This window comes from Peromyscus leucopus, chromosome X (genome assembly GCF_004664715.2).
Source record: "Peromyscus leucopus breed LL Stock chromosome X, UCI_PerLeu_2.1, whole genome shotgun sequence".
In the NCBI taxonomy this organism is placed as follows: domain Eukaryota; kingdom Metazoa; phylum Chordata; class Mammalia; order Rodentia; family Cricetidae; genus Peromyscus; species Peromyscus leucopus.
This window is the reverse complement of record NC_051083.1, coordinates 107,681,766-107,700,659: the sequence shown is the minus strand read 5'-3', so window position 1 is coordinate 107,700,659 and position 18,894 is coordinate 107,681,766. Positions and strand designations below refer to the sequence as shown.

Genomic DNA, 18,894 nt, shown 5'->3' with positions numbered 1-18,894 from the left:
CACATCAGGTTGAGGCAGGACCAAGCTCCTTCCCCTGCATCAAGGCTGGGCAAGGTAATCCACACAGGGAATAAGTTCCCAAAAGCCAGCTCAAGTGCCAGGGACAGGTCCTGATCCCACTTCTAGAAGCCACATAAACAGACCAAGCTACACAACGGTCACACACATGCAGAGGGCCTAGGTCGGTCCCATGCAGGTTCCATAGCTGTTGGTCTAGAGTCTGTGGGCTCCTATGAGCCCAGGTTAGTTGTTTCTGTGGGTTCCCTTGTGATGACCTTGACCCCTCTGGGTTGTACAATCTCTCCTCCTCTCTACAACATGACTCCTGGAGCTCAGCCCAGTGCTTGGCTGTGGATCTCTGCATCTGCTTCCATCAAGTACTGGATGAAGGCTCTCTGATGAAAATTAGTGTACTTAGCAATCTGATTACAGGAGGTGGCTAGATCTCCTCTCCACTATTGTTGGGAGTCTTAGCTGGGGTCAACCTTTTTGATTCCTGGGAGTTTCCCTGGTACTTGGTTTCTCACTAACCCCAAAATTGCCCCCTCTATCAAGACATCTCTTTCATTACTCTCCGACTCTGTCCTGCCCCAACCGGCTCAACCAATCTGTCATGTTCCCACCCACCCCCAATTTTACCCAGGAGATTTCTTCTGTTTCCTCTTTCCAGGGATTTCCATGCACGTCTTTTTGGGCCCTCCTTGTTACCTAGCCTCTCTGGGGCTGTGGACTGTAGCCTGGTTATCCTTTACTGTACACCTAATATCCACTTGTAAGTGAGTACATACTATGTTTGTCCTTCTGGGTCTGGGTTATCTCACTCATGATGTGAATCCCTAACATACAATATCTGAGCTACTATTGCCAGCATATGTGAGAAAATTAAATCATGATACGTGATATGCTTGGTAATACAGTGTAAAAGGTCCTGACATCAGACCCTGCCATATGGGAAAGGGATGCTGCTTAACTGACAGGTTGCATATATATTAGTTACCCCCAGGGCCTACCACAGAGCAGCAGCACTCTTATAGAGGATAAAACAATTAATTACAGAACAGCCCCTAGCAAGAAAAGACACCACCAATGGATATAGAATTCTAACAAGACTTCCTTAACTGGAATGCCTACTTCTAGCCTGACCAGATCACATTTTTGGCTTGTATTCCTGGTAGAATCTTTTGTTTTTCCCAGAGATTTTAGCAAGATACGCTTTTCTGCACCTTTCCCCCGACTTACCCTATACACACCGACCTGTGAGTGGCCTCCGTTGAAGCATTCATGGAATCCCTAACTTCTCCTTTTAGGACTGCCTCTAAGAAGGTTTATGTAAAAGGACACAGAAATCTTTGATAGTTATATAGAGCTCAGGATCAAACAGGCCGCTGGGGTGCTACGGTGCAGGTGATTAGAAGCGGTCAGGGAGGGTGAGTGTTCTTGAATTTGCATTTGTAGAAGAAAGGAGTGCTTCTGTGCTGCTTTAACACCAAGACTGACTAGAGTTTGTTCCCCCAAGGATATACACATCCTCAGTTTTCACCCAGCTGGCTCCTCTTGAAAGGCCAGATGGCTCATCTTGGAAGGAAACATCTTAGTTCCACTTCCTTTTTTGACCATCCAAATGACTTCTAAATAGTTTTGCTTTACTCTGCATGTGGATGTCATTGCTAGAGGTGTTTGGAGTATTTTTATGTGCTTTAAATCTTCTGGAAACCATGATAGGGACTATATGTTTCATGATTATTTTCAGAGTTGAGTAGCAGTTTCTATATCTATTGCTCAAATGATATAGAGTTCTGAGACTTAGGGAAACTACATGGCTGAGTTCAAATGAAAAGAAGGTCACTAGAGGAAAAAGTGGCAGCTCAAAGCACAATGAATGAGTTCATGTTTTCATGACTCACACTGACATGATACTACACATTACTTTCTTTTTGAAGGAACAGATTTTGCTTGTTCTTGTAGGAGGCATCTCCCTAAGGTCTCATTATCCTGAATTGTGTGCTCCAGATTCAGCTCACCATTCATTTCTAGAACATTGTAGTAATCTTTTTTTCATCGTCTCTCTGTGTCCTTTGCTCTAGCTTTCTCTTGCTTCTCATTTGCTCTCTCTTTGTGTGTCTGTCTGTCTGTCTGTCTCTTTTTCTCTTTCGATCATACTCAAGCCTTTGTGCCCTTGTGGATATTAGATGAACACTGTAAAACTGAGCTATATCCTTTCTCATTATACCCACAACATGGTCTTGCTATATAGCCTAAGATGACCTTGAACTTGAAATCCTCTTGTCTGTACCTTGTAATTCCTGTGTTTACAGGAGTGCACCACCATGCTAGATAGCAATTCTCTCTTGCTGTTCCATCACTTTGCAGTCTATTTTTTGGGGGGAGGAGGGGTCTGGTCTGGATTTCAACATTGAAAGCAAAGCATATCTGAAAGATTGTTATTAGGCATAAGGAGGCCTAGCTGGAATTTTAGAATAGGAAGGGTCTCTTTAGGTCATCTTACTCCAACGGAAACAATCGCTGACATGAATGGGCTCAAATCTTCTCAGGCAGAACTTGTCTCAAGGAGTCTAGTGAGCCTCTAGCTTCAGGTGCCATCAAGATCTGCCTTAGCTTTCAAGGGAAAGACATGTTCTTCCTTGACCTCTATCAGGTAATAGTTGGTCAAAGGGAGGCTGAAATGACTTGTTATTTGCAGTCTTTGTAAAGGACTTCTTATTTTTTTCTGGCCAAGACTTTCTCAGAGATACACCATAGTCTGGGGCTCTTCTTGGTGAGTCTCCTTCTTTCCTTTCTTCAGTGGCATCAGATGTATAGTGTGGTCTGAAGTGAAGCTTTGTACTACTGTCTCTCTTCCTTGTCTTTCATGGCTATCACTTTATTTTATTTATTTATTTTTATTAACAACTCTTTGATTTATTCAAAGCAATTCAGTTTCAAAACTTAAGTTACAGCAGTCAGAAAAAAAAAAAAAAACAAAAATAGTCAGGAACACACAATCAGTACTACCTGCACTTGCGTTTAACACTGTGTGGCTTTATCCAAAATAGTTGCACAAAAGTATGAACTTCAGAGTCTCTAAGGACTTAACATACTGTATACACTCGCAGTACAGGTAGTGTTAAAACAGAGCCCAGAACATCTACAGAATAGAAAGCCCACTCTTGCTTATGCATGAAAATACTACCCACAAAGCTAACTAAGTCTTAATAGTTATCTGGAGGCCCTATTTGTTGTTTTTAAACCCAAGAACTCTAATTTTGATTGCACAATAGATGATTGGTAAAAAAAAGTCAATATATAGATTTACTTTTTAAAAATAAGCATTTATTTTGAACCTGGTATAGTGTGCCAAGAGAATTTTTAGGGACTGAAAGTGCTCCACTTTGAGGAGCTTATTGAAGATGTACACTAAATCAGAAATTATTAGCATTTGGATACTATCTAAGAAAGAGGCTTGAGTAGCATTTCTTTTTTTATTTGAAAGTATTTGTAAATAAAACAAGATGTTTGCTTTAATTTAAGAAATCTAAAAGCACAATTACAATAATCACTTATCATTGCTACTATTTTTTTGGTTTAAGAGCTTTATAATGATCATGATTTTTTTGTGCTAATGAAATAAAACTATGGTTTGGACTTGTAATAATTTAATAGATTCTTAGCAGTACAGTGATAATTTAACATCACCTTTTCATTCTGTAGAGACAGTATTATATAAAATCTTTACCAAATAGGCATTTCTAATTTATAAGCCATTTTGTTATCCACTGAATAAGTTGTCCTTTCAGAATAAGAAGAGGCATGGGGTGACCTTGATGGAATACTAGCTTCTTGAATGTCATGGATTTTAAAGGCATGAGACATTTGAACATATAGATCCAGATTGTGTTTTGTGTAAGTAGAAAGGTACATCATATTGTATCTGTTTTGAAAAGATTTGTTTAGCCTCTGACAGCACAAATCAAGGACTGGTGTGCATGTGCACTTGCATTTTTTGGGAGTCATCTTTTCTATCCTCTGTCTTTTGATTTGCATCTCAAACCTAATTAAAACAGTTGACATCCAAATCGAATCTAAGAATAGTGAGGGACTCTATCTAATTACTATTACCATTATTGTTATTATTTGTGCTGTCAGAGATGGAAACCAATGCCTGTTTCTTCCTAGCCAAGCACTCTACTACTGAGCTGTTTCCTGGGCCATTTTTGGAAAGTTTTTATTTTGAGATGGGATCTCACTATATTTATCAAGATGACCTTGAAGTTTCTTGGCAGCACAGGAAAATTTTGAATTCTTGCCATGCCTCAGCCTCCCAAGTAGCTGGGATTATAGGATAGTTCCACCAGGCCCAACTCAAATTATCTTTTAAATAAGAAAAGAAGATAGCTTTGCTGCTGAAAAAGGCAGAATAATAGAATACAAAGCTAAAGCTACTATAGGCTGGTTTGGGTATTTACTGAATTTATTTCTCTGAGCATCTAGAGAACACATTAGGTACTTCCTGTATTTCCTTTACAGCTGATTATAGAGGACACAAACTAAATGGACTATATTGCCCAGGGACACTAGAACTATTTTTTTTGTTCTTACCAGGTTAGCAAGCATGTAGTGATAACCTCTTGAATGTTTCCCCAGGATCACAACCTGCAGAAAGAAGAAATGAGAAATATTACTTATTCAGGGGCATTTTTCAATTATACAATCAGTGTGATGGCTAGAATGAGTGCTTCTAAATGATCAACAACGTGGTGTGATTTTATCACATACAGTAGAACCACTGCTAATTAGACTATGTTCCCTTTTTTGGTTATATTTCACTTGTAGCCAGATAAAACAGGAGTAGTTGTCAATATCAAAGTTAAAATGTCAAAACGAGGGGATAAAAACACTTGAAACTTCCAGGTCAGTAGCACCATTGTCACTTAAAATAGATGGCAAAAGCAAAGCGGATGATCCTTCACCCATGAACTGGATTTCTGTACTTTAGCTGTTGAGATGGAAAATGAGCTGAACTTAGCATACAAATTAGAAAATAGAATGTACTGTACATTTTTTTTTGTTATCTGGAAAGCTTAGGGAATAGAGCACTCAAAGAATGGGGTTAATGGGATTTTCAGGTTAACTGAGGTTGTTTTGCTTATTGAAAACTTTTCTAAATGTTTTCCTTCCTTTTCTTGCCTTAACATGAATGATGTGTGGCCATCTGTCTATCTTTTGACACTGAAAGCAATGCCCTCAGGCATTCAGAGGGGTTTTCCTTTAGGGGACATTTGGCAATGTCAGACAACATGTTTGGCTGCCATTACTGGGAAGTTTGCTATTAGCATATAGTGGATAAAGCCAGATATGCTGCTAGGTGTCTTCCAATGTTTAGGACACTCCCCGCAACCATAATCATCTGGTCTCAAGTGGCAGCTGTAGTGAGTATGAGAAACATTTCCTCAGAGCCATCATAATTATCATTATTTTCATCAGTGATACTGTGTTACATACTTGGCCTTCAGTTTACAAAGTACACTTCATTGTCTCATTATGTCACTGGGCTAAATATTTTCCAACCAAATGAGCCAGCTGTTTTTTTTTTCTAAATGCATAAGTTTATTTTCTTGTAACAAAGTGCAGCAAAATTTTTGGTTCATTAAGCGTTTTGTAAAACACTGAGGCACCAGCACTGTCCTAGATACAGGGAACAAAGCAAAGAACAGCATACAGATTAAAGGAACAATAATATTATGATAAGTCAAACAAGGGAAAACTATGAATACAATGTTTGGAACAGGCCTTAGAGGGATGTAATGCAAGTTAGAGGCTGTAGGGTTAAGCTTCATTATGAGTTCCTTTTTGGATACAGCTGGGTGCAGCTGTCAGAGTTTTGAAAACAATGGGACAAGGCCTCAGAATCATCCACATAGCAAACTGGAGGTATATATGAAAGTCTGCAATAATAGTAGTTATCACAACTGTCCTTATTTTAATGTCTAAAATATGCTTGCCTTGTACTAGATGTTGTATGTGTGAGTAATTCCTAGAAATTTGAAGTCTAATTTTACACATGAAGAATCACAGTCCAAAGGTAGTTTAAATAATTCTCCAAGGCTAGATAGCCAGAAATGGTAAATCTGGAATTAAATGCTGGCTCTTCCTTCCTATGGAAATACTGGAAGTGCAGTTAGATTCTCCATATCTATGGTTTCCATATCCATGTACATATAAGCAATCCCACATTAAAAACATCTAAATGGTTCTGCACTGTTTGGGGGAACAGAGACAAGAAAAGAGTCTGCATATGTTCTAGTTTGAAATGATTTTTCAGATGTTTTTAATGTCTAAAATATGCTTGACTTGTACTAGATGTTGTATGTGTGAATAATTCCTAGAAAATTTGAAGTCTAATTTTTAGTAGTAATTGTTAATATAGGTAATATACATGTTATTTAAAGACTATAGAAAGATGTTAATAGGATTTTCCCAAATAGTATGTTGTTTTAAATAAGGGACTTATACACCTATCTATTTTGGTAAATATCAGAGTTGGAATACTGCTTCAGAACCATCCCGCTCAGCATGACTGTATGTCATGTTTCAATTTGCCTCATGAACTTTCAACTTTATGGTGGTCTCTAAATTGTATACATGCAAGAGAGATAGTACTTCTTGTTTATCTGAACTGATAGTGATGGAACCCAGGGCTGTGTGCATGGTAGGAAAGTCCTCTACTACATAGCGTCATCCTCATCTCTGGAACAGCACTTTAACCATGCTAGCTGTTTTCCAGTTCTAGTACAGAATTCAATAGATTACATGAGCCATTCAGCAGTTTCTTATAAAATGGGCTTTGTGTTAAATTATTTCACCTGACTAAAGGCTAATATACATGCTCTGAGCTTGTTTAAAGTAGATTAAGCTAAGCTAGGATTTGAGGTAGGTTAAGGATATTATCTGCATTTTGACTTACTGTATTTTCAATTTTCAATAATCTTATTAATGCAAAATGCTGATGATTGTTCTAATTTTGGCAGAGGATGAAGACAGGATATCTAAGGCATGAAGAAGAAAGGGAAGGTCCCATGGAGGGTACAGGTTTAGGTTGTCCCATATAAATGGAATGGTACCTTTGAGTAGAATAGTATGTTTACTTTCCTGTTATTTTAAGGACTTAAGACATTTCTCTCTCTCTCTCTCTCTCTCTCTCTCTCTCTCTCTCTCTCTCTCTCTCTCTCTCTCCTCTCTCTCTCTCTCCTCTCTCTCTCTCTCTCTGTGTGTGTGTGTGTGTGTGTGTGTGTGTGTGTGTGTGTGTGTGTGAGAGAGAGAGAGAGAGAGAGAGAGAGAGAGAGAGGAAGAGAATGAGAGAGCACAAGAGACATGTTTTCAATTAATTTAAAATATGAGCCACATTTCTGACTGATTATTTATGAAGGAAAAGAAAGGTTAATGAATGTCTTGAGGGGTGATTTCTCATGCTGCCACGACACAAAATAAGCTGTTAGGTGTCTTCTGGGATGTATTCTTCAGTGTCTGCTTGTGAGAAACATCCTTGCTGGCAACAATTTGTTAACTTTTGGTGGCAAGTTGGGACCATAGATTTGTTGAATTTTTAATTCACTGACAACCCTCAACATAATAAAACTAGAGGGTTTCGAATTCTTCAAGAAAAATGAGCAATGTTCCTAAGGACATGTGACAAACTCAGAGAAAAATAAGGAAGTCTGTTTCGGTGGACCCCAAATTTATTGTACTTTTCCACATAAGGAAGGCAAGAAGGAACAATAGACAATGGTAGTGTCACTAGAAGAGCTCTGGATGACAATCCAGAGGTTAGATTTGGTCATACACTCACTGCTTGACTATGGACTCAACTTTCTGAGCCTCCATTAACTTTTCCATAATTTGGCTCTTGCTCTCCTAACAGGATTGCTGCCATCAAACTGGAGACTATTTACAAACGTATTTGAGATGTGAATAATGACATGTGCCACATTACTTCCATGTAGAAAGGGGTTGTTCATCAAGACATTGCATTTTCAGCTTCAGGATAACTTGAAGCTGTTAGAATAACTGCCTTTGGTCCATGCCCAGATGGTGTGCTCAGAACAAACGGACTTATTGGAAGGTGGTTCTCCCCCATCACCCTTTCTAGAGTTAGCCTTAAGCTGGAGGATATGGGAAAGTTATCTAAAGATAGGAACAGTTAGGAGTCACAGAGCTGGTGCACTGAAGCCCATAATTAATTCTTCATCATGCTTTCAGTGCCTGCTTGACTCTGATTTAACATACAGTTCTTACCAATCTTGGGTTTCCCGTTCCCAGCAAATTAAATACTGCAAGCTAGAAGGGGTGTGTATGGAGGCAGGGAGTGATATTAGGGAGAGGTGCATTAGTACCAGAGGAAGTGACAGACTGCCTTAAAGGAGAAGGAAGAAACAACAACAGGAAAGCAGACAACATTGTGCTACTGCACAGTATAATCATGGATGTTTGTTGTGAGCGCCTGAGTCATCAGACAATAGTTTACTTTGATCAGACATTTCTGATGAAAATCCCAGGGACATGTAATATTTTTTATAGAAGGGTTCCAACAGAAATGCTCTCCCAGTTCATAAGAGAGTAAGCCTCAGTTGTCTCGAGATCTTCCATGGAACTGCTTATAATCCTGCTGATGGGAGCTAAATGAGGCCCCAGTGAGAAATGTGATATGTATTTTTTTCTTGGCCTTTCCTTTGAAATTTGTTTTATGGGAAAGGCTTGTGAAAATAGGGAGGGATGAGAATATTGAGTCTAACATGGTACACAAAAGAACTGGATAGTTCATAGGAATGTTCTTGTTCCGTTAATCCTCAATCCTTATTCTTTCCATCTGTTACAGATGAACGAGGCATAAATTGTACCTTACTTATTCAATGACTCTGGTAACCAAGAGATTATTCAACTTTGCTTTTACAGTAATTATAATAGATCGTTCTGAATTAGTTTCAGAACTTCAAGGATAAAAAGCTGTTTTTACACTCTAATGTGACATTTAAGGAAGAAATACCAAGTTCCCACATCCATGTTCTGTAGTCACTTTGCTTTTGTAAGATTTGCTGTGGATGATAGATGGCCTGCTGTGATGGCAGACACGATAAATGTAATAAGGGAGAAGTGTGTGAAGCATAGATAAAATTCAGTGTTTTAGGGAGATTTATTTTTATCTTCTTATATAGCATCTCAAAGGGGGAACCTCCCCCCCCCCACAGCTACAGTTCTCATTCATGGAGCAGAGGTTTGTTTGCAGAAGAAAGGCCTCATACACACTAACAAAAACTGGGCCATGCAGACAGTGTCAAACTTTCTGTCAAGGAAATCAGTGAATCATAGTTTACTCATTTGGGGGTGATTTTCCCTTCCTAACCTGCCCCTCATCTAGTTTTCTGTGAAACTGAGTATCTCTGAGTAGTTAAAAATGATTTATAAGACATTCAGTTGTCTTTTTTTCTCAAAGAGACCCTTCCCTTCCAATTTTATGTTTAATCTAGACATTTTCATAATTTTAGAAATTTGAAATGAAATTGCTCCACAAGACTACTTGAGAGAGGCCCACATATCCTCTGGGAGGCAAAAGCATCTGTTTTTCTATGCTCACATTTTAGAAAAAAAAATATGTGTGTGAAGAAGTGTGTATGTTTCCCCCCCCTTAGATCCATCTGGTATGCAGATTAGGTTATTTGCAGACCTAAGTAGCTCCATGTTTGGATTTTCTACATCAGTGCCAGAAAAGGATCTATGGAGAAAGATTGATCTTGCTTTGAATACAGAACATGCATTGATGTTCACCTTAATTTGTTTTTCTTTGATTTAAGTATCACATAAAAGCTTGGGCAAGGGGATCTGGGAGAAAAGGTTGTGTTTGTGGGGAGGATTTCTGGTTTAATTCACCAGGCAGTTTTCCTTTACTGTATAGGCATTCTATCTGCAAGAAAAAAAAACTATTAGATCACATTCTCTATGTTCAACAAAAAGATACTTTTCAGGTCACATCTGCCTTCCTTTTTCTCTTAGTTGAAAAAAAGGACATTGTTTTCTTATGGCACTGGATATAATTTCAGCAGTGTGGGGAAGCTGAATGAATAGTATGTTGCAGAACCTAGCCGGTGAACATGCCACAGCTTCCAGAAGAGCTTTCCAATATGATCATAGCTGTTCATCTTTTTCAGTGTTTGAGTCTTAGTAAACATATCAGAAGCAAATTCCATTAGTGTTATTTCCTAGTAAGCTTAATGTGCACACACTTGCTCTCTTATGTCAGAATGGCAGAACTTTATATTGCAGTCATCTTGAATGAGTGTGCTAGATTAGTGTGGGAGAGAAAAACAATGACCTATACCAAAGTCAGTCCAATGGCAGTGGGGGGTATGAATGTTGCAGACACAGAGACTGAAGCTTTTCTTCAGGAAGACAAATATTCATACAAAAGAGTAATCTTTTCAATGCTTATGCTGTCTGTAGGGAAGCTTGTGTGGAGAGAAAGGAATCAAAGAAGGCAAGAAAGAAAATTCTGGAATGTGTGCGCGCACACACACATTTTAAAATACGTTTAGTTAATTAATGTTGTTTTTCTTCTTTTTTTTTTGCTTTTCCATCTCCTGGGCTAGCCAAGATTACGTGGTGAGACGTGTCAAAAAAGAAGAAAAACTTTAGACTCACAAAAAATATGATTGTTTTTCTTCTTTTTTGACACATGTCTCACCACGTAATCTTGGCTAGCCCAGGAACTAATTGTGTAGTCCAGGCTGGCCTTAAATGTGTGGCAACCCTCATAGCTACCTTCACAGAGATTTTTTAAAAATATGCACAGCTTTATTCTAAAAGTCCATTCAAAGCTTTGCTTTCTGTAGGTGTTTTGTAATGCTCATTTATGCTCAAAATATTCTAATTTGTGAGTTTATGACAAAGACCTTCTGGAAAGACTATGGGTGATGAGTAGCAGGCATTGGAATGTGCCATATGAATTTTTAAAAAAATGGAATATCTACCGATCCTCTGATGAAATAAGTATAGTATAGTTCCCATATAAACAGGGTAGTATAATAGGTCCTTTAAACTATGTAATTCAAGATAAGGTACAGTGTTTGGCAATGGATTATGGCAATATATAGCAGCATTCTATAGGAAATTGCCTGATAATTATTAAAGGTAATATATTAGAACCTTGATGTTATGTGGTTCTGGATTCAAATCTTGATGTTTAATAATTATTAACTTCATTATTGTGTGCAAAATTGAAGTGTGAATATAGAGTAGAGTATTAGAAACCCAGGTGTAGCTCAGATTGATGAAGCTTCCAGACAGGGAGTGGAGAGAAAGCACCTGGTATGGATACAGAGAATAGAGTGGCTTCTTTTTCAACTTCTTAGGTATGCCCCTTTGAACAAATTTCCATTTGTGTGGTGTTTTCAGTATTTGACACTCTAATAAATAAAAATGTTTGATAGTTGAAGTGAATGACCATGTTTCTATTTTCAAATAAAAGGAACTATCTCTCAGAAACCCAATGAGATTTTCAGGATAATTGCTTAGTTGGCAGCTCCCTTCCTCTTCTGGGAGCCATGTCGTTTAAGTGGATCTCAATTTGCAAATGGATGACAAATGACTGAGGAGGGGGGCGGGGGCAAATCAGACAATTCTCCAAACTCAGAAATGTTCCCTTGCCTTCCTTGCCAGCTTCTCTACCTTTATGATCATACTGGCATGCCAACAGTTCAAGCACTCTGAGAAGAACTGCTGGTGTTCAGCCAAGCACAGGAAGCTTCTGAATGCCACTTGTTAAATATGCAGATTTTCTGAGCCAATTAATAAACCATGGGTAGCTTAAAATCAGCAATGCCGGAATTATTAACCAACACTTCTGTTGTTTGACAATAGCTCCGTTTCTGGAATCAGAAGAAATGTGGATTAATGTCCCTAATATATGGAAAGCTGCTTCTATCAACCACCTTCTGATTTTCTCTTCTTTTAATACATGTTTGTTGGGTGCTCAGTCTGTGCCAGTTGTGGGTCGAGACCACGGGGAGACAGAGGTCACAAGAATATGGGCCCTAGTCTGGAGGATGTCACACTTGAATGGGAAAGACAGCCAAGTTAACAGATGATTAGAACCCAGTGGGAGAAGAGCAACCACAGAAATGTGAACAATGTACAACTGACGAGAGGATGATTAACTCAACTGCTATAGATAGAAAATACTCTGTCTCCAATGAGAAATCTACAAAAGTTTTTCTTTGGCTTTTATATGTGGGAACCCGACAAACAGGTAACTTAAATGGAATGCTATTTTGAAAATGAAGAGAGATATGTTGTAGAAGGCCATTTCTCTTTATTTCAGGAGAGTCTTGCTGGGTTATAGTGCTTCAGTGCTAACGGAGAGTTTTTTTTTAATTAGAAAATGTATTTATTTACTTTAAAACAAGGTCTCTATAGTCTAGGATAGCCTCAAATTCATTATCTTACTTCAGCCTTCCTAGTGCTAGGCTTATAGGCATGTACCTCCTTATAAATATAGGTTTCTGCAGCTTTCAAAATTAAATTATAATTTTTTCTCTTCCCCTTTTCCTTTCCTCCTTCAAACACACCTCCCACCCCTCCCTTCCTTATTCCCTCTCCAATACATGGCATCTATTTAAATATTTTTGTTATGTTATATATGTTGGAACTGCTGAGTCCTTTAATGCTGCCTGGATGTATATGTTTTCAGTGCTGGTCACTTGGTATAGGATAGCCAATTAGGGGCTCATAGCTAGGGAAGACTAATTCTTGCCTTCTCATCAGTTACTAATTGCCTGCAGCTTTTCATATAGGGCTGGGGCCCTGTGAATTTTTTCCCCTTTCACATTAGTATGTCTAATGGTGTTGGAATTGTTCAGGTCTTGTTTAGGTGGCCAAACTGTTGAGATTTCATGGGTGGATCTTCCCTGTCATTGCAAGGATGGCTTTTACAATCTTTCCTCCCCCTCTTCAGAGATGTTCTCTGAACCTTAGGCATAAGCTTGTGTTGTGGATGTATCAGTTGGTACTGGGCACCCCATGGTCAATTGCTCTCTGTGTTTTGACCAGTTGTGGCTTTCTGTAAAAGTTTCTGTCTGCTGTAGAAAGAACTTCTTTGATGAGGGGTGAGAGTTCTACTTATCTATGAGTATAAGCATAATGTTTAGAATGCAGTTAGTAATTTTACTAGTCTAGTAAGGGGGCAGCAATAGGTTCTTAAAGGAGAGATTTATATTTGAGGCAACTATAATATAAGCATTTGGTGTGAGGTAGCCAGGTCTTATATAAAAAGTTGTAGTTGAATGAAGGTGGGAGAATCTAAGTTAGAAGGGCTGTGTAAATGGCAGATAGTAAATTAAAGGGGATTTATCAGTTATTAGCTTTATGATCCCAGGCAAGTTACATTACATCCCAGCCTTAGTTTTCCACCTGTAACATAGGAAATATAGGGAATATAATCACGGGAAGGAATAAAGTAGTGTAGTCACCAAGGAAGGCTAGATTGCTGAGTTAGAGATCCTACTTTTTATCGTAACTTTGAGCAATTAACTTATGCTTTCTAGGTTTGAGCCTCCTACATGGAAAAGGCATCTATCACTAAAAGCTACTTCATAGAACCAAAGTAAGAAATGTGTGAAATAATGTATCTTTAGCTCTTAGGACGCTCTAAGTGTTTGTCCTATATTGGTTATGCTCTTTTCATTCTCCTTATTGCCGTCATCTTTCCCTGCAGAAATCATATCCATTCCTCAAGACCCAGTTCACAGGCAGCCTCCTGAACAAAGCCTTGCTTGATTTTATGTCCCTCAATTCCAAACAAACAAACAAACAAACAAACAAGAAACAACAAAACAAAACAAAAACACCCTGCAGCTATTAAGTGAGAAGAATGGAGATACATTAGTGCTTGGGGACAGAGGGATGCTGATGCCATTTATTAGGATAGCACTGGGAATAAGTGGGAAGGAGCTGAGGTCTGCAATTGAAAGTTGAGTATTGAAGACATAGGTTTAAAATGATGAGAAACGGGTGGTAAATCAACCACAAAGTAATGTGCCTTCTATTTACCCCTCCCTCAGAGAGAAGGGAAAAATCCCAGATGGGAAATAGCCTTGGACAAAGACCTTTTGGTGGGATATAACAGAAGACTATAGAAGACTAGTTTTGTTATGGGATAGTATTTTTCCAAGACTTATGCAGAAGTGTAGTAGTTTGAATGAGAATGTCCCCCATAAATTTCAGCATTTGAACACTTGGGATCCAGACAGTGGCAGTGTTGAGTATTAGGAGATATGGTCTTGATGGAGGAAGTACATCACTTGGGCCAGGCTTGGAGGTGTCAAAGCCTCATAACATTATCCGTGCTTTCTTTGTATCATCCTCATGGTAAAGGATAGAAGCTCTTAGCATCCTGCTACAGCTATGTCTGCTGTTTACTGGCGTGCCTCCCTGCCACGATGGACTCTTACCTTGCTAAAACTGTAAACACAAATAAGCTCTTCCTTGTATATATTGTCTTGGTCATAATGTTTTATCCCAGAAACCAAAAAGTGACTAATATAGCAAAGCAGTCTCTTAAATGTTAAATATTTGTCTTTCATCTATCTATCTATCTATCTATCTATCTATCTATCTATCTATCTACCTACCTACCTACATATCTATCTGCCTACACATATATCACCTATTTATTCATTTGAGGTAGGATGTCACCATGCAGTACAGGCTGGCCTAAAATCTTTATATAGTTCAGGCTGGTCTTAAACTTATAGCAATTCTCCTATTTCAGACACTCAAATACAGGGCTTAAAGGAGTGTACCACCTGAACCAGCTAAAATATTTTTAAGATTCTCTCTTCTCTCTCTCTCTCTCTCTCTCTCTCTCTCTCTCTCTCTCTCTCTCTCTCTCTCTCTCTCTCTCTCTCAATGCACATTTTTGTATATGTGTGTGTGTAGGCTAGAGTCAACATTAGGTATCTTCCTCAATTACATCTCCATTTTATTCTTGTGAGATGAGGTCACCTGGTGAGCTCAGTTAACCTGGAACTCACTTATTCAGCTGAACTGGTTGGCCAGTAAGTCCCAGGGATCATTCTGTCTACACCTCCCTAGCCTTTGTTATTTAAACATGGGTTTGGGGGGTCTGAACTGAGACCCTCAGGCTTGTGCAGCAAGTCCTTTACTGAGTCAGAGAGTTTATTTCTCTGAATCTTCACCACAATCCATTAAGGTAGGCCCTATTGTGAATGTATTATTCAGGCTAAGACATTAAGGCTCATAAAAGTTTGTCAACTTGCCTTAGGACTCATAGGCATAGAGTGTTGGAGATGGAGGTCAAAATCAGGTTTAACTGACTCAAAAGCCTAGTCATTGTTAGCAATCATACTACTACTACTACTACTACTACTACAACTACTACTCATCACTGTTAATAAGAATTGCCATTACTATTGTTATTATTGAAGGATGATCAGCTCCCATCATGCATTCTATGTAACAAAGACTACCTACTGTTATTATATATGATTACATAAGTGGGGATAAATTGAGGCCCATCTCTTTAGAAAGTCTTCTTTGTTGCTGGACATCCTGGGAATCTCCTTTTGGTTTCCCTAATTAGTTCTTGAAGCTATGTGCTTGGCTCATATGATCATGACTCTAATTTTCGATTCCCTATCAGCATATGACATGAATTGTCATTGTTGAATCACAAGCTGCACTTGTGATGAATGTTGGATAATCAGAACAAAAGCACAGGAAAAATAATTAGAGGGAACCAAACGGAAGAAGCACACAGCCTTGAACAAGAGACTGTGTGAAGGTTTCAAGGACTCAGTCCCTGAAGCTCTGACAATGTATTTTGATCCTTGTCTGAATGCAAATGAATGACTCCATCAAATCTTGGGCAACTTGTCACAGTATGTGTTATTTAGCTAGTTAATTAAAAGTCTGAGTGATCCAGGGCCTCTCTGCACTGTGTTCTGAAGATAACCAAACCTGTGTTCTGACCAGGCAAGTTAATTTAAAATAAGTGACCTCAACTGGGTAATGGTTGCAAGTTCAAATTCAAGAATCATTATAATTAGTCCCAGATGGATCTTAATTGTTCTTTCAGGGAACAGAGGAGGGGGTGGGGAGAGAAATGGCTAAGCGCACAGTAAAGGTTATTACCCATACCTTTGGAAAGCAAAGGGGTGACTCTGGCAGGGCAGTTAATGTTGTGCAACGAGAGTTCCGTTGCAGCCTTTCCAAATACATCCTTTTAGATGTGTTACATAAAACGGACTGAATTTTTCAGGAAATAAGGAATAGAAGGCAGCAATCGTAAATGTGTGATCTTAGGCAAGTTATTTAATCTCTGTTTCTCATTGTAATGGAAAAAAATAAAGTCACTATGAGTCTTACCTACTTCAGAGGGACAAAATGAAATCTTGTGAAAATGTTCTAAAACATGGAAAACTCTAGAAGACAGTGTTTATTCTTGCATTACAGGAAAGTCTTCTAATCAAAGATTTTTTTGGTTTAGGGGTATAAGGTTTCGCTAGATGTGAGCTTTGAAAAATTTTCCTAGCCTCTGCCACAAGAAGAAGGTACCTTCTGAACTACACCTGGTGGCTGGAACAGAGTGGACAACGTATTCAGCACCATTCAGTGTGGTGAGCTGGGCTTTTCTAATGCCTAGGAGGTACATTGTGAAATCAGACCCAATTCATTTAACATATTATACAATATTAATTATTAGTATAATATACATTAAATATATCAAATACTAATTATAATATATATTTAAATTATATTTTTCTTGGTGCTTCATGCTGGCACAGCACTATGGTTCCTGAGATGAAAAAGTAAGTCAGAGTTACAGTGGGATGGTCTTATTTTCAATTCGTTTTTTCCAAATATATATTTAGGTCTCCCCTTAGTGTTCTAATATGTTCTTATTGAATATATTATGTCTATGGCCATACTATCCTAAACAAGCCCAATTTTGTCTAATTGCCTCTATCTCCCAAAGCCTTGGAAGCCAAGTCATTAGACAGAATTTGTAGAATGTTCAAAATGAAATAAGTGGAAAAGAAATTATACTGTAGTGGAAAGTTTTGGAAGAACAGTAATTCGACCACTTAGGGATGTACAAAATGACTATTTGAAAATTCTTTTCTTTCCTTATCTTACTTTTTCAACAAATAAAATGATGTTCTGAAGCCTGTATGAACTGACCCCCCCACTTAGCAGAGTATGAATATCTAAAACAGAGATTTACAACCTATGCCTACTGACAGAAATCATAACTATTTATTCTTCAGTCTTAACTATAATACACTAAAGGATCTTATTTTTAAATCATTATCAAAATTCGGCCTTGTTAGATCAGCAAAACAAATAGCAGGAGTTGTGTTTCTTTGAAACGTTTTGCTAAGAGCTGTAAGCTGCATCCAATATTAATCTTCACCACTAGGAAATACCCATACATGGCTTTGGTGAGAATTTAAAAAGGTTTAAGTCATAAGCACAGTGGTCATTTCTGAATGTCTAAAAGGCTCCTGTTGTGCACCAAAAAATAAAAGCCACATTATGTATGCAATGTTTATAGGCCTGGGAATTATCTCCAAATGAGAATTGATGCTCCCCTTGTCCTCAGCACAAAAAGTCAGGATATGAATTTATTTAATTCAACAAATGTTTACTGCTGGGCGTAGTGGTACATGCACTTAATCCTAGCATTTGGGAGGCAGAGGTGGATGGAACTCTGTGAGTTTGAGGTCAGCCTGGTCTATATAGCTAATTCCAGAACAACCAGGGATACATAGAGAGACTCTATCTCAAAAAATCCAAGTAACCAAGCAACCAAGCAGCCAAGCAACCAATCAACTAACAAACAAGCAACCAACCAACCAACCCACAGACTCCAAATGTTTATCAAGACCTAGTATTTGTCAGGCTGGGGATACAGCATGAGCAAAGCACAAAACCCTGTCTTCATGAATATCAGCTTCTGTTTCAGTTGTCTAATGATCACTTATTTTTGTGTTTGATGGATTACTATATGGTCTCAAACTCTCATCTTTTCCAGTCTACTAACTGTTTATTCCATACAGATATGTGTTCTACCATCCTACTTTGCCTATCATTCCTTGAGGGGAGAACCCCAGATTCCTACTTCATACTGTGTTTTTCAGTGTAGTGCTCTACAGGTAGATATTCAATGAACATTTGTGGTTGAAAGAATGAAAAGGATACAGAAATGGGGGAGAAGAATGGGTCCTGGGACTCTCTTGACATGTTATTTTTCTAGTGTGATATACTTTTATGTGAATAGCCTATCCTTAACCTTAGCACCAGTTCCCTGTATTTGGGTAGGAAGTGTGTAGAATGGGATGGAGAAGACAGATGGCCTAATCAAGAGAACGCATGCATACTTGGCTATTTGGTCCTTGTATTGGCATAATCTGGTATCTACAAGAACATGGGCCCTGAAATCAAACTCTTAAATCCTTGTTCTTTTATTCTCTAGTTGTGATACAGTTATGCATGCTAGTCCATCTCTTAACACCTAAATTAAAATGGAAAAGTAGTTGAGTGCCTAAGTAGTATCTTGAAACCATGATATACTATTGGCTAGTGGAAAAATTTTGTTTCTAGAGGATCTAAAGGTTGTGGTAAAAGGTCAAATTGCATTATGACCAGTATAGCCCATGAAAATTTTAAAAGATTTATTTATTTATGTGTATGCACATGGGTCTCTCTGTGTGTATGTGCACATGATTAAGGATGCCCTTGGAGGCCAAAACGGTGCCAGATCCTCTGGAGCTGGAGTTGCAAAGATGCAGGTGTTGGGAGTAGAACTGAGGTCTTCTGCAAGACTAGTAC

At 38.4% G+C, this 18,894-nt stretch overlaps 1 protein-coding gene across 7 annotated transcripts in view; it reads right to left on the bottom strand.

Annotated features, from left to right (window-relative positions):
* Positions 1 to 18,894, bottom strand: part of Gria3 (glutamate ionotropic receptor AMPA type subunit 3) — a 274,362-nt gene that overhangs the window by 103,636 nt on the left and 151,832 nt on the right. For all 7 annotated transcript variants that reach the window (XR_003735837.2, XM_028881611.2, XM_028881610.2 and 4 more), the window contains one exon: positions 4,597 to 4,650. Coding sequence is in view for 6 of the 7 variants with exons in the window: in XM_028881611.2 (XP_028737444.1) it covers positions 4,597 to 4,650 (54 nt within the window). In the remaining variant the exon portion in view is untranslated. The remainder of the gene's footprint in view (positions 1 to 4,596; positions 4,651 to 18,894) is intronic.